Below are 21140 nucleotides of genomic sequence, written 5' to 3'. Positions count from 1 at the left end.
CATGCTTATCTTTGCAAAAGCTTTCCCTTCCTAACATACCCTAAATGTTTGCCAGTTTAGAATAAATTAGTAATGATAGTAATAATAATAGCTACCATTTATTGAGCACCTATTCTATTGTGTGCCAGGCACTGTGCTAGGCACTTTTCGTACAATATCTAATTTAAATCCTCACAACAACCCTGTGAGGTAGGTATTATTATCATCATTTTACATACAGGACTGAGGCTCCAGAGAGGTTAAATAACTATTACACAACCAAAAATGGAAGAGCTGGAATTCAAACCCAAACCAACCTGACTCCAAATCCCGTGCTCTGTAAATTAAGGAGGGGGAGAGGAACAGCTGAACTTCAGAGAGTGTCAGAGTGAAAGGGTGTGATATGCTGACTAATACCATATAGGAAGAAGGAATTTAAGCCCATGAGCGTTCCTGGCTGGTGGGCCTATGTAGATTGTGATGAAAGTCACTAGGACAGGAATTCAAGAGGAATAATACTGGGCTAGGGACATGTGGACATGCCTATGGAGAGGCCCAGTGGGTAATAAAGAGATCTAAAGAGTGGGGGAAGCCGGGGCTGGAAATTCATATTTAGAAATGGCCAGCATACCAATTGAAAAGAGAATAGATGACACTACTTTGGCAAAGAAAAAGGAATCAAAGATGGAATCACGGGGACACTGGCATCCGACGCACAGCACTGTGGGGGGTTCTCACCAATAGGACACGGCAGAGTCAGAGGTACTGAAGACACGTAAGCGACTCGTGCTTCCAACATAGCCCTTTGTTCATTAAAACCCTAGGAAATATTTGTTAAATGAACGAATGTCAAAATATCCCCACCTCAGCTTGCCCTCAAGCATGGGCTAAGGACATCTTGACGGGGGAGGCATTTTCTGGAGACTGAACCCCAGGGCGAACGAGGCAAGCACTCTACTACAGAGCTAAATCCCCAGCTCTGACACCCTTGCCCTGAAAATATGAGTCTGGGTTAAGTCAATAGAGTTTGTAGTGTTGTTTTAAAGAGAAACTGTGATTTAAGGAGGAAAACAATGAAGAACTGGAACTGTCTGGAAGTCCCAGTGGTCCTCTTGTATGACTTCAGCTGACCTGCATTGCCTGCCTTGGCTTTCAGGTGTCTTGGTGAAGGCAGGCAGGGCAGCAGATAAGGACATGTGTGGGGCAACACTGAAGTAGAGAACCACCTGTCAGTTACCTGGGGAACCCTCTGCTGAGCCCAGCTTTTAAGGGCTTTATCCCAGTACCAAGGTATTGAGAACGCATGTGGGAGACTTGAGGGCAAGCAGGCAGGGGAGAGGGCAGTCAGGGACCAGCCCCACTATCTAGGAGATGACTTGGAGAAAGGGTCCAGCCCTCTGGGCAGGGACCAGCCCTGAGGCTCATGAAAACTTGCATAGATGTATGTGTGTGTGTCTGTGTCTGTGTGTGTGTGCACACGCGTGTGCGTTTGTCTCAGGGGTGGGGAGAAAGCTTCTCTACTTCTCTCTGGAAAGAACGTGGTCTGCCATGCTTATGCTTGGATGAAGCTGTGGTCCTTCCAAGAAGCCTAGTGACCTTGCAGTGTGGGTGTGAGGGCTGGACATCCTTGGGAAGCCCTGAGGGGCTGCTGAAGCAGTTCCTGGTCTCCTTGGAGGCTGGGCCTCCCTTTCCTGGGGACTCACAGAAAGTCAAAGAGCCCGAAATTCTTGGCTGCTCCAGGCCCAGGGAAATTTGAAGGAAGAAAAAGAAGAAAAGATGTTTCAGGCCCAGAAATTAGATGAGCCTGTTGGTTAGTAGGGTTAGATCTGCAGGAACCAGCACACAGGACAGGCACGGATGGGGGTCCAGGCCCAGCAGATATTCCCTGGCATCAGAGGGGAGGGCTCTCGGGGCTTCTGATTGGGACTGGGTCCAAGAATGGACAGATAGCATGGATGCCTACTAGAGGTGGCTACAGTTGTAAGGTAAAGGCCTAAAGCCGTGGGCAGGGCAGTTAGGAAGGGAAAGGCCATGTTTTGGTGTCTATGGTGGGGTAAAATCAAGATCTCTGCGTACATGCTTGAGGAGGTAGGAAAAAGGGTTGGGGGAGAGGTGGGGAGGAGCGAGCATAAGGGCGTGATACCACTGGGGTCAGTTCCTAAACATGGGAGTGGGGCAACAGAAAGTAAGACCAGCAGTGCAGAGCCAGGGATATGAAAAATCCTGGGAAGCCCGAACGGGGTGGAATGGTGTTGATTAGTGGGCAGAGGCACCAGCTGGGCCAGAGACAGGTTAGGGGGCTGTAGCATGGATGAGTAGAAACCCCCTCATCCTTGCTGCTACCAGCAAGCAGTAGCAGTTAGTTCCATTTATTTCCCTTTTAGGTACCAAAGTAAAAATAGACTGACTGATGGAGAAAGGGAGGCAGCCGGCTCAGGAGGGTGGGAGCGGGAGAGGGGCCCTGATCACATTACATCCACAAAGAACTCACTGGGGTTTCCCATTGCCATGCGGAAGGACTGTCTGCTGGCTGTCAGTTCCGGGGGCACCGAGGCCAGGTCACGGCCTGGAGGGGCTCCTGGGGGCCCCATGGCTGCAGGCGGTGGGGTCATCATAAGCATTGGGGGACCATACAGAGGGGGCACTCCGGGCGGGCCATAGCTCGGGTGTGTGTGGTGGCTGCGCAGGCTACTGGTCAGCGAATGGTGGCTACGGTGACTGTGTTCACTGGCCGCTGGGCCTGAGCGCTCACTTGGCGCCCGCTCCCGTGGCCCCCGCAGACTGCTACGTGTAGTGTGGTCTGACTCGCTGCCACTACCACCTGATTTGGAGTCCCCAGCTTTTGGGTCCTTCTCCTTGCGCCGGTCACTGCCACTTCGGTTGGAGCCACTGCTTCGACTGCCTATAGGGAACAGACAGGGCCAGGATGGAGGCACAGAGGTGACCTGGGTTCCCTGCAGATGCCTTCTGGCTGATTCTCCGACTTACCTTCACTGTGCTGACTGCTGGCGCTGCCCCCGCCGTAGCTGTAGCCCAGTTCTGGGAAGCCTGGGTGTGGATTGTAGGGATGCGGAGGTGGCGGGTACTGGTAAGGGAAAGCCATAGGCCAAGGGGCAGCCCCTGGGTGCGGCAAAGGAGCCAGTGTGTCCTGGTCAGAGGCGCCACTGGAGCCATCATGGTCGTGAAGTGACAGGTTGGCCATGTCTGTGGGAAGAGGACTCGGTAAATGAGTCTATTTTGTGTCCCCTGCCCACAAGCAGAGGTCTCTAGCTAAAGATAAACAGCTGGCAACAGTGTTAAGTTTACCGCCAGAATGGGAGGCCTGAAGATCAACTTGGCCACTCCCAAAAGCTCTACAGCCATCCCCACATCTAATTCCCAATGCCTTCATGGTTCCACTAAGTACCAAGAAGGCTGAGGCAAGAGACTTGATATGAGTTCAAGCCCAAGCTGGGCTAAATGGTAAGTTTGAAGCCTGCCTAGGTTCCATTATCAGATAGTTTTTAAAAACCTGAAAAATGAAAACTCCAAAATGAAACAAAAATAAAACAAACAAAAACAACCCCACCCAACCACTCACTCTCACCTCGTTAGCCATTTTCTCTTATATTGAGAGGGAAATAAAGTCAGGGAATGTGGAAGGCTGAAGTATTAGAAGCCTCTAGGTGTTGTACTATGATTCATTAAGCACACTATCCATGAAACTGGAGAGATGGTTCAGCAGAGCCCTGGCTGCATTTCTAGAGGACCCAGGTTCAAATCCCAGCACCCAAATGGCATCTCACAGCTGTCTGTAACTCCAGTTCCTCAGGCAGACAAAACACCAATGCACATTAAAACAAACAAACAAAACAAAACAAAAAACCCTAACCAAACCAAGCATACTACATGGCAAATCACAAAGGGGTAATCATCACTTCTCTAGGTGAGGAAACAAAAGTCCAGAGGTTAAATGAGCAGCCTGAGTTAACCTAAGCTGCAGACAGAAGCAGAAAATGCTTGTACACTCACCTTCTCAGATCAGTCAGGAGGGGGATGTTGGGAAAAGTGAGGTTAATGCCCCCCACTAATAAAAGATGGCTCAGCAGTTAAAAGCACTTGCTGCTCTGGTAGATCTGGGTTTGATTCCCAGCACACACATGGTGGCTCACAACCATCTGTAACTACAGTTCCAGGGATCCAGCAGCTTCTGGCCTTCCTGGGCATGCATGCACATGGTGCACAGACACACATGCAGGCAAAGGACTCTCATACATGTACACCAAAAAATAAAAATAATCCTTAAAAATAAAAGTTTAGAATGAAATGGGTGTGGTAGCCCACTCCTTTAATACCAGCTCTCAGGAGGCAGATCTCTGAGACTTCAACACTAGCTTGGTCTACATAGTAAGCTCCAGGACAGCCAGAGCTATCCTTCTAGCCAGTAAGACCCTGTCTCAAAAGAGGAGTCCCGAATGGGCTGGGTTGGAAGTGTGCATCTATGTCATTTCAGCAGGATTGAGAGGTCAACCAAACCAATACACAGCAACAGGTAGAGGGGGTAAATTAAAAGAGAAAGAGGAGTGGCAGGATTCTAAATGAGCACAATGGTTTTTTAGGGGCTTTTGTAAAAGGCTCTTGCCTTCTGATTGCATTTTCCTGGTGTGTTGTGGAGAGTGGAGATGGCATAGGAGGGGCCAGAAAGAACTCCCCATGCTGCTTGTAGCCAGACTGGTACCAGTTGACCATCAACACTACTTCCTGACTTTCTTCTATTCTTGAAATTTTGCGTTTACTAAATCTATGCTCACAAGAACTAGAACTTCCTTGAAGGAAGTAGAAAGGGCAACTAGGGCAGATTACCTGCCTAGGGCATCCTTTGCTCACATGAACCTGAAGTCTAAGAAAGCTGTAATTGCTCTGTAGAGGCCATTAGGTCTTCTTCTAAGGCCCAAGATGATCCAGCCAGCCCTGAAGGAAGAAGCCAGGCTCTGAAATCACTTATGGAGCCTGACAGCCAAGCCACTAACTTGTTCAGAGGCCCATAGGAGCATGCAGGCCATAAAGAGAGCAGTGACCTGTACTGGCTCAAATGAAAAGAGCTCTTGATGTCTTTAGCCTGTAGGTTGCTATCCTGGGGACCAACAGTATACTCCAGGCAAGGTGAGCACACAGTTCCCCTTTGAACCTGACACATTCCCAGCTCTGCAAAGGAAAAGGCTTTTCTGTCAGCACATCCTGGGCTGAGCCTTGGGTGGCCTTGGTAAAGGACCCAGTTAGGAAGCATCTTTTGAGCAAAACTGCCATAGCTGTCTTGGAAGCTTTGTATGTCCCAAGAGTTCCCAAGGGGCCCTGTCTGCTAACAATATCAATAATAACCAGTTTCTTTGAGTCTACTAAACAATTGATGGAAGATAGACCCAATTTCAGATAATTGAATGTGAAAAAAGTGTTCCTTATAATCAATTAAATATATAAACAGCACGCCTTTAATCCCAGCACTCTGAAGGGAGACAGGTGGATCTTTGTGAGTTTAACTCCAGCCTGGTCTACAGAATGAGTTATAGGACAGCCTCCAAAGCTACAGAGAAACCCTGTCTTGAAAAATAAAAAAAAAAAAAAAAGAAAAAAAAGAAAGAAAAGACACACACACACTGCAGCTTTTACAGAGCACTTCTTGTGATGCACACACTGTTCTAAGTGTTTTGCATACATTATGTTATGCTGGAGACAGCCCTATGATAGGTTCTACTCTTCCTTCTGCCTCTGACGTAGGAGGTGAAGCACCTACTGATGTGCACAGTAAGGGTAGAGCTAACACTTGAACCAGAACAGCCAGAATTTAAAGTCCATCACGACTCTAAGAGCTGCTGATGGCCAGGAACCCCACCCTCTACGAAGGGACAGTGTTGTGGAATATCGGTCACTCTAGTCCCAGAAGCACTCTGAGTTAGTCGTTGGGGATGCCAGCCAGCAGCACAGGTGTGAGGGAAAGGTCTTCTGGACAGAGGTGGCTGTGAGCACTGGGACTGGTGTGAATAGCAATGCCTGTCTGAGGACATTTGGAGGCTCCTGAGAGGAGGGCCTCCCCAGGATGTTCAGCTTAATTATGCTCCAAGGACCCTCTCAGGGTCAATCTCTCTTTTTTTTGAGACAGGGTTTCTCTGTGTAGCCCTGGCTGTCCTGGCCACTTGCTTTGCAGACCAGGCTGGCCTCAAACTCACAAAGATCCACCTGCCTCTGCTTCCCAAGTGCTGGGATTAAAGGTGTGTCACCATCACCTGGCTAGGGTAGACTATTTCACATCAATAAATCTATTTCCTCACTTGATAACATGGACAATACCCATCCTCTACTCTGCCTAGAGGTGAAGACTGAGTGGGATAGTAGGATGGCACTTCAGAAACCACTGGCACCTTTCAGTCACCAAATAGGCTCAACAGAGAGGTAGAAGACCAAGGAAGAGGCTAGACTGGGCTGCTTATATTAGAAGGCCTTCAAGCTTTGAACCAGACCCCAGCATTGTTGATTCTACCTAGGTTTCCTGGGGTCAACTATCATATCACATATCACATCCTAACTCCCATCCAGGAGACAAGAAGGTGGAGGATTCTGGGTACAGTAACAGCATGCACTTATAATCCAACACTCAGGAGGCTGAGGCAGGAAGACTTCTGCAAGTTCAAAGTCCAGCTGGCTACACAGCAGGTATTAGGACAATATAATCTACATAGCAAGGAAACCCCCAGAGGTGGTAGGGAGGCACGTACTGCCACAGAGGTCACCAAAGATGTAGTAGCATTGTTCAGAGAAGGTGATTTTGTTGACGGTGTGGCGGATGAAACCGGCTTTCAGCAGGTTGCTGGCGTACTTGCGGGCCTCCCGCCGGTCCGTGAATCCTTCCACATTGTGGTACAGCCAGTCCACCACATCTGAGCCTGGGGATAAGGCTGCCAGTTGATTTGGGTTCCTCTGGCTTCACAGAAGCTTGGAGGCTGGGTCCCCCACCCTTGCCCTGCTCCATGACTCCCCACCCAGGCTCTCTTACCAATGAAAGCATTGGGAATGGTAATCTTGAGCCACATGCGGTCTCGAACCTCCAACCCTGATTCAGGGGAGGCCATGGCTTTTACAATGGCTGCCATGTCACTGTGGATGGAGAGGTGGAAGTCATCTAGGCCTGGGGGGAGGGGAAGAACAGTGAGACAAAAAAGAGGACCGTGGAGTTAGGAAGACAAGAGAGGTGTCCCAGCTCTGCCACTCAACAATGACTTCTCAGACAGTTTCCCCTTCTGGAAAAGTGACTATTTTAACGTCTACACATTAAAAAGAATAATTCAATAATTTTATGAAGGTACTTAGCATAGTACAGATATACATGTTGTGACAATAAAAATGAGTGCTTACTTCATGCCACATAGCAATAACGTTCTATTTAAACCCTCTTATTAAACTCCACAAGGACCCAGTGAAGTATATACTGGTAGTCCCATTGTAGGAGAGGAAACTCAGGCTCTGTGGGCACTCACCATACTCGAGGAAGCAAATAACGTTCAGGGTGGCTCTAAGTGCCCATTGGAGAAGGGCTGCAGTGTGAGGTATCTGAATGAGTAGAGCCCCTCAGAGGCCCTCTGTGGTACATAAGTGGGTCATCAGTCCTCCTGCCTGGCCTTGTCTGCTGGGCTCCAGGAACAGGCTCGAATACTCACGTTCTGTGTCTGGGATGGAGCTGGTGATAGAGGAGCTGGTGGAGGTGATGGTACTCAGGGAGGGGCTCATGCCATAGGCAGGGAAGGTGCCTGTCATGGCTGCAGTGTGAGAGACCCAGGCTGCAGGGTCGATGGGCCGGATGGGCTCGCCTGCAAGGAGGACGAGAAGTCACAGGCTGCCGGCCCTGCCCACTTTGGTGCTCAACAGAGTTGACCTATATCAACACCAACTATAGGGCTGAGTCCCTTGTCTACTTACTCCGGGGTAATGTGAAGCAGCCACGTGGACTTGGGTCCCAGCATTTGGCTACAGTCAGAGTGATGGGCCTGAAAACAAGGTTGTCCTAGTAAAGGCAGGATGAATGAAGGCCAGACCAAGCCTCCTTCCAGAAATACCTTCCCCAACTTCCCCAGAATCCCATTCCACTCATACCCTGGTTTGTGTACAATCTCCCGAAGTACTCGGACGGCATCGTCGTTACTCATGTTCTCAAAGTTGATCTCATTTACCTGAGAAAGATGGTGAGGGGTGAGATAACAGAGGGCTCAGGAGATGGACAGGGGAGCTGGGTTGAGGGTCTTTTTCTAGACAGCAGAGACTTCTCACTATCCTACCACCCACGGTAGGCAATCATACCTGTAACAGCATATCTCCTGGTTCAATGCGTCCATCGGCCGCCACAGCCCCACCCTTCATGATGGAGCCAATGTAGATGCCTCCATCACCTCGCTCGTTGCTTTGACCCACAATGGAGATGCCCAAGAAGTTATACTTTTCTGCAGGAAATAATTTAACATCTTGAGAAGGGCAGGGCCCTACCCATTAGTTCAAGGCAGATTTCCAGCCCCTTATTAGCATGACACAGAAAGAGGCCTTACTGACATACTAACCGGGTAAATATTACTGTACAGTATACACTTAAACATGCTTTCCATCTTCCTACTGCTTATGGGGCAGCAAGAACTAAGTGCCCTTCCTAAGCAGTAAGTGGCAGGAGTTAAAAATCAGACTTGTTAAGCCTTTTTTAAAAAACTGCCTTTAACATTTTTATCTATTTAATTTTCTGTGGAGGGCACTCTTTTGTGTTTGTGTGTGTGCAGGTCAAAGGTCAACTTGTGGGAGTCAGTTTTCTCCTTCTACCATGTAGGTTCTGAGGACTGGTCTGTTATCAGACTCAGTGGCAGGACCACCTGCTAAGCCACCAGGCACCAGCTGTCTTGTAAAGGGTCAGAAGTCAGAGTTAAAGACACAATAAGATGAGCACTCAGAAGTCACCTCCCCCAGGAAAACTCCCAGGTCACACAGCTCTCTGCTTCTCTGTTATAGCCCTGACAATGAAATACCGAAATGATTATATTATGTCGGTTAGTATTTATAAAAAATCAACAGGAGAACAGGGAACACATATTTTTCTTCCTGTATTGGATACGGGACCCAGGCCCTTGTATTCTGCCACTGAGATCCCACCCCAAGCCCCAGAAAATGTATGTTGTACTTCCCAGAAACCCCTTCTGTCTTCCCAGCAGAGGCGCTTTAGCGTGTTGAGCAGACTCACCCATGTTGAGAGTGACTGTGATGATATTAAGAGACATAGTGGAGTCTGTGATACTGCTGAAGGACGAGGACTGCAAGAGACAGTGGCTGTGAGCAGCAGGCAGAGTGGGCATGCCCCCTGGGTCTTCCTCAGCCCACCACCCATCCTTACCCACTAAGATTCCAAACACCACACCAAACAGAGGGCTCGGAAGAAGAGCTCTGGCCCTGCTCACCCGCTCAATCCGAGAGACCTTCTGCTTCCGCCGACGCCGCTTGTGTCTCCTCATTAGGCGCGAGGCACTGCTCTGTTCCGTGGAGCTGCTGAACCTGTGGGGCCCAGAGTCGTTCCCCACCAGGCTGGCCCATCCTGGCCCCGTGGGAGGCACTGCGCAGCCCTGGTCCCAAATATAATGCCCACATCCCTCCCAGAGGTGAAGTATCAGCAGAATTCAGGCCTCCTCATGGGTCACTTGTCCCCCTCACTCCCATCCCAGGACCTAAGGTAGTCAAGCCCCACCTGCTGGTGGAGTCGTCCTCATCTGAGTCGAAGAAGCTGGTAGTCTCTAGCTCACTGCTCATAAGGGTGGATGAACTGTCATAACCACCCGGTTCCCGCCGCCGCTCCCCCTTCGCAGTTCCATTGAGCCGGGCTGCTGCAAGGGAGGTAGGCCCAAAGTAGGGAAGAAGGGGTATGAGGCGGGCAAGCCAGGGGCTGATCGGAAGTCAGGCACACCCATAACTCAGAAAATAGGGTAAAGAGGCAGGGAACTGGCTGCAAGCTGCAGGAGGGCCTGGAAGTGGCATATACATACCATGCTCCGGGCCATCCCTCCGTCGGGGCCGCTCTCGTTGGGCAGACACCAAGGAGTCGGTCTCCGTGTCATTGTCCAGGTTTTCCTGGCTACCTCCACTAGCATGAGGGCTAAAGGGTAGAGAGGACTTGGTGGAGAAGTGAGCAGGCTGGGGGCTCCCTTCGCCAGCCCTGGGTTGAGCTGAGGTCCCCCTTCCCTATGGGCCATTCCCACCTTTAAGTCATACTTACTGAAAGGATGGGGGTCGAGAGTCCCCAATGCCTCCTGTGCGTTCCATTGAAGGTGGCAGCTCTGACGGGTTGTCAGCACAGAATGGAGCTGGCTCTGGGTGTGAGCCCTCAGCAGATACCAGCTGCCAAGAAAATGAGTGGTCATAGGGGTGCCATGGAAAAGCAAGATGTTGCTTCCATCAGGACATGAAAGACTGGAGAGTGAGATGGAGAAGGAGACAGGCCCATGCCAGGGCAGGTGCATGAGGGAGAGGGGCTGGCACTGGTGGGCAGCAGAGTCTGGGCACAGCACAAATGACAAGATGCCCACAGGCAGCAGGTGTCTGGATGGACATAGTAGACCTCTGAATCTCCATCATGTGTTCCTGTTTCTCCCCTCTCCTCCTTCCACTATTTTCTAAGAAATCATTGAAAAACTAAAGGCAGATTCAGATACGGAGGCATAACACCACTAGCTGCAACCTTAACTAAACCTTTCCTCCCTCTAGCCAGCACAGGGATCCAGCTGGAGGCTGATGGCTCCTTACCCAGGATACCACCCGGCCATTGAAGCAGGGCAGCTTGGCATTGTCGTCCGAGATCTCTTCCTTCACCACTCTGCAGGGAAAAGGGGATGTCAGAGAGTATCTGATGGAGGAATGCAGGGTCCCCATAATCTGAGTTGTCCTAAGTGTGAGATCAAGCCATCAACACAAGACTGTTCAGCTGTGAGGAGGGACTAGCAACATATTCTTAGCACCTCCAAGAAGTAGGGCAGAGAAGGAGCTTCAGGGAGGAGTCAGAAGTCGGGGAACACACACTGTGCTCTGGGCCACCCCTCTGGCAGGGCCATATCTGGACCAATTGCCTTGCTAGAGCATCAACTCAGTCATCAGGTGACTGGAAACTACAATGGCCCCAAGCCACACATCAGAACCTCCAGAACACTTGACCTGTTGCCAGCACAGCTTTCCTTTTCCTTCTGACCTTCAATTGGGAAAAGGTACCACAATTCTTAACGTTCTTCACTTCTCAACTTGGAATCCTGACTTTGTTCTGTCATCTGTGGGCAAGGAGTTGAAGGAAGTAGGAAAGAGTATAGAGAAGGCATTCATAAGCATCCATGTGGTAGGTATTTGTAATCCCAGTCAACAACTGGGAAGGCTGAGGCAGGCAGATTATGAGATGAGCCTGAGCAATATAATGAGACTCTGTCACAGACAAACAATAAGGAAGAAAGGAGGCTGAAGATGTAGCTCAGAGGGCAGAATGCTTGCCCAGCATTCACAAGGCCCTTTGACTGGGCAAGTCTATATGCCTGTAACCCAGAACTAGTGTGCTGGAGGCAGGAGGATCAGTTTAAGGTCATCCTTAGCTGCAGAATGAGTTTGAGTCCAGCTTGGGACACATGAGGACGCTCACCACCACCACCACCCAAAAGGAAGAAAATTATCAATGACAATTGGTTTTAGTTACTGAGCATGCATTATGGGCCTGGCATTATGCTAAGCACTTGTAGTATGGTATCATTCTCACTCACAATGATGCTATAAGGAAAGGAGAATGGGAAACAGCCTAGGTTCAACAGTCTACCTAAACATACCACTAAGTAAAAAGCTGGTGTTTGAATCCTAGTCTGTGTGACTCTGTATTTTTATCTATTATATCGTCTTTTACTATAGTTAGAACAAATAATTTTGTCAAAAAAGAAAGAAAAAAAAAAAAAAAAGGAGGAGGGCTGGATGGTTGTAGCACTTGGGAGGCAGAGCAGGCAGATTTCTGACTTCAAGGCCAGTCTGGTCTATAACAGAGAGAGAGTTCCAGGACATCAAGGGATACACAGAGAGACCCTGACTCAAAAAGACATGTATATGTAAAAATATATAATTAGGTAGATGATATAATTCTCATTTCATGAATTAAGAAACTGATGATAACTAATGGTTAGCTGGAATTGAACCCTGGGCTATCTCTGACTTCAATTCTCTTGTCACATTTCTTTCCGTTTGATGACAGGTAATGGGGTCTATTAGGGATGGGGGAAAGTAGTGTGGGGCATGAGGGACCACAGAAAGTGGTCACAGAGTGCAGTCTGGCTTTGGGAATGTGACAGGGCCAGGAGTTGAATACCAGTTATGGTTTGGAGCCAGAGATAGGAATGGAAACTGTTGTGGACCATCACACTATCACTCATCCCAGGAGTACAGAGCTAGATAAATGTGACCATAGGTTAGAGGAGGACACATGCTTAGTTCTGGGAATACAGAAAGGGAGGGGCTGTGATGCTTAGACTCCCTCACTCTTACAGCAGTTTCTTAGTGATATTCACATTCTTGAACTTACACTAAAGCACCCAAGCCAAGCCCACTGTCCTCCCTTCCACCTAGCTCCTACCATCGCTAATCCCACGGCAACCCTAGGAAAGCAGCCCAGACATACCAGGCAGCCTGGCCATTGGGTTCCCCAAACTTGTAAAAAAGAGGGTACACGTGACACATAGCATAGACTCTATGTCCTTGTGGTGGGAAAGTGCAACTGAGTTCCCCACCACTCTACACTCCAGATGTTTCTTCTCTTTCTGGGGGTCACCTACAGGTCCACAAGCCTCTGCTGACTCACATGATCAGCTGGACTTCAGCAGCTTTGGGGGACCCTTAGCTGTACCGTTGTGGTAGAGCTGGGTAGTCATGGCTCCATAGCAGTTTCTCTCCCTTTTTACTCAGATTAGAGTCAGATAAACAAACTGGGCTCAAACCCCATTCTGACCTTAGTAGTTCTCCCAGCTTACAGATATCTTTTAACTTATCCAAGCCTTGGCCTGGATCCTTAGAATATAACAAAAACTAGTTACTGGTGCTCTCTAGTTTTAGTAAGGTCCACACTCTTTCATTAAATTTAAGCCCCCCTTTAATATTTTTATTACTTTTTAGTGTGTGTATTTGTGTATACAGGTGTATGGAGGTCAGAGGACAACTTGTGGAAGCTGGATTTTTCCTTCCACCCTGTGTCCTGGAGCTAGAGCCCAGATCATCAGGCTTCACCAAGGCAAGGCCTTTACTGGCTCTTCCCAAGTAATTTAAGAGAGTTAAGTCTACCCTGAGCTTGACAAATATTTTGAAGATCAGATGGGAGTGGGTATTTCTAAGGCCTCACGTTCTGAACCTCTGAGGCTGAGATGTAGTAGGTGTCCTCCCCTGACACGGGGTCACTGGTCTAGGCTAGCTGAGGCACCCTGTTACTTTCCCAGTGTGCCAATGCTTATTACCATTCTGAAGCTACAAAATGGTCATTTACATAGTATTCCTCACTATTATGTCTCCCTGGTCTCTGTCTGTTTCTGTCTCTCTTTGACACACAGACATATGCCCCCACAGTGGTGTGATCACAGTGGTGTGATCAAGACTTTAGGTTTTAGAGTGAGATTCCCCCCATACCAACCAATCTCTGTCATTTACTAGCCATGTGACATATAGCCAGCTATTTAGGCTTTCTTCATTCTTGCTTCCTCATTTGCAAAGTGGGGGTATTAGTGCCTATTTCACAGGCTGGTATGAGGATTCAGAGATGAAATGCACAAAGAATGGCATCACTGTCAGGTGGACTGTAAGTACTAGATGATGAGCTTGTAAAGTAAAAAAAAAAAAATGAAATAAACTGTGAACAGGATCCTCGCTACTAGTCCTCTGTAATAGGAGAGCCCCACTGGGTCTTTTGCTCATTTATCTTCGAGGTGTGTGTGTTGGGGGGGAAGAGGAACCAACCAATTAATCACATCCACTTCATTCTTAGCATTGTTCTCAACCCTGCTAGAACAGCCAACTGTTATTTAGCAAAAGAATATGGATGGATACAAGATGGCTTCAGGCGGCACATGATAAACGTTGCTTAGTTCAATAGTTTAATATTTATTTGTAACATGGTTCAGAAATATATAGAAACAGATAATCAAGCCTGTAGTTGATATCACATTATTAGTTTAGTCAGCTAAGAAAAAAAGAGTAGACAGTTGAGTTAAAGAAAAATATTCTGGGAACAGTGAACAGATGCAATGGAGCCTTTTATAATTGTAGTTAGGCCTGCTGGCACAACAACCTTGGGAAGGCAGGAAGCAGCCCACAGTGGTCTGTCTGCTTGGGAGGCAGAGGCAAGTGGGGGTGGAGATACAGGACTATTCTAATCTCTCAAGGCATCTGGCCCAGCATACCCTGAAATATTAGCTCAGTTCCTTCAGGCCCTCAATATTTCACTCAAGCCAGGTTGAGACATCCACCCCCTATCCCCAACTCTTCAATCAGATCCCAAAAGATCTTTCAACCAGGGATGCCTGCTCTAAAGACAGATAATCACTACCACACTGGAGTCCTCATCCCGGGGCAAGAAGAACGGGATCAGGAACAGTCAGATCTATTCTCCACTGTACAAAACACTGCCACACACAGTGTTTCAAGAGCCCATTAAATGCTGAGTTCCAGGACAGAAGATGACAAATAAGCCAGGCAGGAGACAGAAGGTGCTTGCTTCCTGGGACTTGGAGGGTGGGCCTTGGGAGAGAACCCAGACTAAATGAACACTGGGGAAAAGAATGTTTCCCCTCACCCAGCTCTGGGGCCTCGGCTGCAAGCACAGTGAAAGCCTAAGGCAAATGCATCAGAGGGACCTTCAAACCTGGAGAGCCTAGGAGTGAGTGTGTGTGTGTGTGTGTGTGTGTGTGTGTGTGTGTGTGTGTGTGTTCTCCATGGCCTCTAGACCCACTGTCCAGTGCAGCCCCTGGGAGAGGGTGTGTGTGTGTGTGTGTGTGTGTGTGTGTGTGTGTGTGTGTGTGTGTGTGTGTCCCCTCTCAGGCCAGCTGCTACAGAACCCTCAGGCTCCAACATTCCAACCTCCCTTAAAGGGGCAGTCCTTGTTTCCAAACTGCAGCTGGGCAGGGAGGGGAAGACAAGAGAACACAAATAGGCCCTTCCTGGCCTTCCCATCCAAGCTCTGAAGCCCTGTGCAACATCTCCTCTAGGATCACCATCTGGCAAGAAAAGGCCCCAGCACCTGGTTAGTGAGGACTCCTCCTGTGGGTCAGGCAACACCCCGTAGGCCCAGGGGAGAGGGAAGACAGCTCAACAGACATCAGGTCCAGCATGCATCCTGGTAGAATATCCCCCCAACCCCCAACTCCTTCTCCAGTTCAAAGTCCCACCAGCTTCGGCCTTAGATACAGCACACTCCAAATAAGGCTCTGACTTGCAGAGTTCAGAGGATGGGGGAAGGCAGGCTGGGTGTCAATACACCCCAACTCTATGCCTAAAAAGTGACACCTGGGAAGAGGGCTTTCCACTTTGGAGTGGAAAGGAGATAGTCTATGGGGGTCGCTGATCCGTGGAGAGTGAGGGGGGCTTCAATGGTAAGAACCGATTTTTTTAGGGTCCCTCTGGAGGCAAGGCCTCCAAGAGGTGATCGGGAGTCCCTCTCAAAGTCTATTGGGTCCCAAGTGACCAAGTCGCTCCCTTGCTGCAAGCGGGGCTAGAAACCAGTGCAGCGAGGGAAGTCCGAACTGGCCGCGTTGGCCCCTAGCAGGGGCTCCCTGGAGGCGGGGCGGGGGCTATCCTCACCCAAAATCGTCGTCCATAGACTTGAAGAAGAACTTATAGCTGGGCCGCTGCAGAACGCCCTTAAAGTCCGCCAAGGTGACGCGCTCGGCGGGCAGGGGCAGCTTCACCAGGTACGGCGTCTCCTGACCGTCCAGGTGGTAGATGATCTTGGTCTCGCCCATGGCTCCGGCCTCGGCCCCGCGGCGCGCGGCCTGCTCGGGCAGCGGGGCCGGGGCTCTCTCTGCGGCGGCGCTCGGCGCGGCCCGCTCCTCAGCCCCGCTCAGCCGCCGACCGGGGCGCCAGCTCCCTTGTTCTCCGGCCGCTCCCGGGTCCCAGCGCCGCCCGCCACCGCTTCCGCTCCCCACTCTCGGCGCTCCGCTGGCGACCGGGACTCTTCCGGTGGCCTAGGCCCTCCCGGCTCTGGGCTGAGCCCAGCGCGGCCCCGCCCTGCCCCGCCCCGCTCCACCGCCTAGCCGCGCTGGCTGCTCTCTGCGGACTACCCGCCCACCCGCCGGGCGGCGCTCGGTTCTTGGTGCTCCGGGTTCAGGCCGCTGCAGAAGTCTCGACCCGGTGGGCACTACGGAACAGTTTGCTGGCTCCTGTGCAATCGTGGAGAGATGGAACACCACCGTCTGCGGAAGAGGATGGATTTGAAGACCTAACTGGATCCCCGGAGGAGGATGACTTCCGCGTGGGTCTTAGGGTTCTGCTGACAAAACAGTTGCTGTCACAGGACAGTACTAAACTGAGCTCCTTGAGGGTTGAGCAAGTTCACATTCTTATCCTTATAACCTTAGTATGCGCAAGTAGTTTGAGGAATGGGATTGCCCAGGTGTGGTGGCGCACACGTTTAATCCCAGCAAGCAGAAGAGAGGGGTAGGTGGATCTGAGTTCCAGGCTAGCCTGTTCTACAGAGTGAGTTCCAGGACAGCCAAGGCTACACAAAGAAACCCTCTTTCGACCCCCTCCCCCACACACACACAAAGAAAAGAAAAGGAAAAAAAAAAAAAAAAAAAAAGGAAAGAAGAAAAAGTGCAAGCAGTTAGGCTTGGTGTCGCATGCCTGCATTCGGGAGGCAGAGGCAGGCAGATCTCTGAGTTCCAGGCCAGTCTGGTCTATGCATCTACACAGCGAGTTAAAGGAACAGCCAGAGCCACACTGAGAAATCCTGTCTTGAACCCTTCTCTCCAAATAAGAAAAAAAGAAAAAGAAAAGGAAACCATGAAACAGCAGGGGTCAAGCCAGTCTGTGGTTCAGTTTCTCTGTGGTATACTTTGCAACAATGTATACCAGTGATAGCTTTGAAACACCTGGGAGTTCTTCTGACTCAGGCTTCTGAGCTCTGGGATAGCCATCTGCTATCATGCCTGCATTTCAGGACCTAGTTCAGTCATCTGAAATGTAAGGATCTCCTCTGCTCAGAGACCTCTTCATATTACCAAATATACCTTTCAAATACCCTCAACACGACACACAGGACCTTTATAATCTAATATCAATCTTCCTCTATAGTTTTTCTCATTACATAACCAATTTTTTGATTATAGGCTACATAACCAGTAGCAGTTACTTACGTTTTTAAGTTCATAGCCTTCATTTAATCTTTTTCTCCAAGTAATGTGTATGCATAGCTAAACAATTTTACAACTTGTTTTCAAGATTTATTGTTGTGGAATATTACTTTAACTAGGCGAAGAGGTGTTACTTTTTTTTTTTTGGTTTGGTTTTTCGAGGTAGAGTTTCTCTGTAGCTTTAGAGCCTGTTCTGGTCTGTAGACTAGGATGGCCTCGAACTCACAGAGATCCCCCTGCATCTGTCTCCCAAGTGCTGGGATTAAATGCATGCATCACCACTCCTGGCTTATTTATTACTTTTGTTTATGCTGCATTTGTTTAAGGATGTAAAAATGCTACATTGGTTAATGCTGTGTTTGTTTAACAATGTAAAATTGTGTTGCTTTGTCTGCCTAAGGCACGTGATTGGTCTAATAAAAAGCTGGATGGCCAATAGCTAGGCAGTAGAGGGATGGGTAGGGCTGGTCAACAGAATAAGAAGAGGATAGAACAAGGAGAAAGTAAGACACCTGGGGCAGGCCAGCCAGCCAGACATGGAGTAGGACATACAGAATATAAGAAAAGTAAAAAGCCCTGAGGCAAAACGTAGATAAAGAAAAGCAGGTTAAATTAAGTTGTAAGAGCTAGTGGGACACCAAACATTCATAACTAATATGAAGTCATGATTTGGGGGCTGGTGGTTCAAAAAAGCCTGCTACAATGTATCTATTTAAAATTTCAAGACTGGGTTTCTGTGTAGTTCTCTTTGTGAATCTCTACAGAGATTCACTCTGTAGACCAGGCTGGTCTGGAATTCAGAGATCCTCCTGCCTCTTGCCTCCCAAATGCTGGGATTAAAGGTGTGTGCCACCACTACCCAGCAAGATTTATTTAGATATGTGTGTATATGCACATATTATAGGTATCTGAGGTAGTCAGAGGAGGGTATCAATCTCTTGGAGTTAGTTACAGGAAGCTGTGGTCCATCAGCTGATGATGGAGATACTGGGAATTGAACTCAGGTTCTCTGTAAGATCTGCAAGCCCTCTTTAACAGTTGAGCCATTTCTCCAGACCCAGTATTAAAAAATCCAGTATGGCCTTGTACTTTCTAGTCTCTTGCTTCTGCTTCTGGAGGGGCTGGGGTTACAGGTATGTAACATGATGCTTGTCTATTTCTTGATTTACACATTCTAGACATTGCCTAGTGATGATCCACCTTTTACTTTAAAATACTAAAGTCACACTTGCTAACTAGATAGTACTTAATACTGACAATATTTTACTTCTAAGCGGTATGTTACTTGTTTCTTTCATAATATTTTCTTCTCTTTGTTTGGTTATTTTAACTTTTATTCTTTGCACTTTGTTCACCCACTTCAATCTATTAGGTAACCCAGGTTCACTTGTCCCTGCAAGTTTTCGCTGTGCTGCACAATGCTTGCTGCCTCCATCTATGCAACTGTCATCCTGGGATTTTTCTACATCTCCTGATTTCCCTTTACTTCCCCGCCAATCTGGATTTGTTTCCTGGATACTTTATTCCTGTTTTTAATAAAGCTTGTTGTAGCCTTTAACAAATCTCTTTGTAAGGAAGAATGAAAACATAATTTTGATTTTGTTCTTTGAAGACCAGCTGTCTGTGGCTGGGAATGCATGTAGCTCAGGCTGGCCTTAAACTGGAAGTCCTGCCTAGGGTCACAGGCTTCTGCCACCATACCTGGAAAGGAAGGATCCTCCACCCCTGTCCCCACCCCAGGGTTCTATGAATGTAGACAAGATTTTGTACCACTAAAGCCCAAATTGGTATTTGGAGACAGAGTTTCTCTGTGTAACAGCCCTAGCTGCCCTGGAACTTACTCTGTAGGCCAGGCTAGCCTTGAACTCACAGAGATCCACCTGCTACCAACTCCTGGCAAGCCCAGCTTGTTTTTGAGCTGCTTATCTAATATATGACTGAGGGTTACAATCTGAGTTTGATCCTCAGGATCCACAAGGAAGACTAACTCCTACAATCCTGGCTTCCACAGGCACACTAATACATGTGTGCTCCCCAACATCTATACACGTGCCCACACACACGTGCGCAAAATAGTTTCCCTTCAGAATTTTGAAGGCATTTGTTTTCTAGTTCCATTAATATAGGGTTGGTTCAATACCATTTCAAGTCTTGGCTTCCTTGGGGCATTCTTTTTATTTTTGGGACTCTGTGTTGCCCAGGCTAGTTTTTAATTCCTGGGCTCAAATCATCATCCTGTCTCAGTGTGGGATAAGCTGGGACTAGAGGTATGTAATGGCTTTGTTTAGTAGGGATCTTTCCTCATTAACTGTGCCAGGCATTTGGGAGAAATGCAACAATGTCTTGAATGGATACTGTCCTAACCTTTTTTCTTGCTTTCTGCCATTCTTATTGGATGTCAAACTTTCTGGATTTATTCTTTGTATCTTTTCTTCTGTTATTATTTTTCATCTTACTGTAAGATTTCCTCATGCCTTTAATCCCAGCATTTGGGAGATAAAGGCAGGTGATCTCTGTGAGTTTGAGACCAGTCTGGTCTCCAGGATAGCCAGGGCTGTTACAGATCAGTTCTCACCGTCCATTTTGGGTTCTGGGGACTGAACTTTCCCCTTGGACCCAGGTTAGGTGCCTTGTGTGGTAAGCTCAGTCATTTTGCTAGACTGAGGTCTAAGAACTTTTTCCCTCCAATTCTCCCCCTTTATGACATCTTTCTTTATGGACACAGCATTTTCTCTTTTCAGTTTTCACAATCCTAATTGTAGCTTTCTGTTTAGATTTTTGGAGTATCCTCCTTTACCTGAGCTTCCTGTTTCCCTTTATGTGTTTTGTTTTTGTCTCATGATGGAGGACTCTTCAAATGTTTATGCCTTGGCTTTCACTAAAGGCACTAAAATGCAGGTCGGAAACTCTAGGTAAAGGATTACTAATACATAAGTTTCACTGCAGGATGGTAAAGTGGGGGAGTTTTTCTTTGGGATGGTCAAGGAAAGGAAAATGTCAACATTCAAAGGCCAGTTTTTCTTCCTGTAGTTGTGTTAGACCAGAGGTTCAAGTAAATGCAGGGTTCCAGCACTCTCACAGTTTTCCTTAATTCTTCAAAGTCAACTTAATACCCCGTCCCAACCATATTTCTGACTGAATCAAGGCTGACATCTTGAAATCCTGTGGGACTTTCACCATGCTGGGAACCCATTGGCCCTCTAAGTCTGGGAACTTGTGACTTTTCCTGAGATGAGATGTCAATTAGGCCGGACTGACCTCTGTATGGCTGAGAATGATGACCACCTCTCAAGTGCTCCATTACCACAGTGAAACTTAGTAGTAAGCCCCATACAGATCTTGGGATAACAGTCATGCTCCATGCTAGTTTCTTATGACTTTCTTAAACAGTTCTCTTTGGTGATTTCCTCCCTACCATTGCTCACAGACTTAACTGTCCTTATCTTGCGGAGGAGAGGCTTGTCACCTATCTATAAGTGGCAACGGTGTGTGCACAGAGTCTTCTTTGTAAGTGGTTGCAGCAATAGGAACCACTGTGCTAGACCTTACACTGGCTTGTTTTAATAACACTCTACATCAGCAGGAAGAATCATCTATTCTAAGTCACCTTTTACTATTCCATTAACATTTTTTTTTCTAAATTTTATTTTTGTTTTATGTGCATTGGTGTTTAGCCATGGGTGTTGGGTACCTTGGAACTGAAATTACAGACAGTTGTGAGCTGCCATGTGGGTGCTGGGAACTGAACCCAGGTCCTCTGGAAGA

At 48.2% G+C, this 21140-nt stretch overlaps 1 protein-coding gene across 2 annotated transcripts; it reads right to left on the bottom strand.

Moving 5' to 3' along the window:
• Positions 1 to 79: 79 nt before the first annotated feature.
• On the bottom strand, positions 80 to 16172 carry Dvl3 (dishevelled segment polarity protein 3). Of its 2 annotated transcripts, none has more exons than XM_051191146.1 (15): positions 15826 to 16172; positions 10774 to 10843; positions 10247 to 10368; positions 10017 to 10126; positions 9722 to 9857; positions 9438 to 9531; positions 9224 to 9293; positions 8305 to 8444; positions 8101 to 8177; positions 7927 to 7994; positions 7668 to 7817; positions 7007 to 7138; positions 6729 to 6896; positions 2968 to 3183; positions 80 to 2881 (listed from the first exon to the last, which is right to left on the bottom strand). In XM_051191146.1, exons 1-15 carry the CDS (start codon positions 15984 to 15986, stop codon positions 2445 to 2447), a joined length of 2151 nt encoding a protein of 716 aa, XP_051047103.1. In that variant the 5' UTR covers positions 15987 to 16172; the 3' UTR covers positions 80 to 2444. The 2 variants fall into 2 exon arrangements, with proteins under 2 accessions (XP_051047103.1, XP_051047104.1); XM_051191147.1 differs by having other exon boundaries at positions 9722 to 9854.
• Positions 16173 to 21140: the final 4968 nt, after the last annotated feature.

This window comes from Phodopus roborovskii, unplaced genomic scaffold (genome assembly GCF_943737965.1).
Source record: "Phodopus roborovskii unplaced genomic scaffold, PHOROB, whole genome shotgun sequence".
Classification (NCBI taxonomy): Eukaryota; Metazoa; Chordata; class Mammalia; order Rodentia; family Cricetidae; genus Phodopus; species Phodopus roborovskii.
The sequence above is the reverse complement of the archived record's forward strand: the minus strand, read 5'-3'. Positions and strand labels throughout refer to the sequence as shown.

Excerpts from the sequence above, each read along its gene's own strand:
- Dvl3 (XM_051191146.1), bottom strand. The coding sequence starts at position 15,986 with ATGGGCGAGACCAAGATCATCTACCACCTGGACGGTCAGGAGACGCCG. Across the intron at positions 10,369-10,773 it reads ATGGCCGGGTGGTATCCTGG|CTGGTATCTGCTGAGGGCTC; the intron begins GTAAGGAGCCAT and ends TTTTCTTGGCAG. Across the intron at positions 10,127-10,246 it reads TCTCGACCCCCATCCTTTCA|CCCTCATGCTAGTGGAGGTA; the intron begins GTAAGTATGACT and ends TCTACCCTTTAG.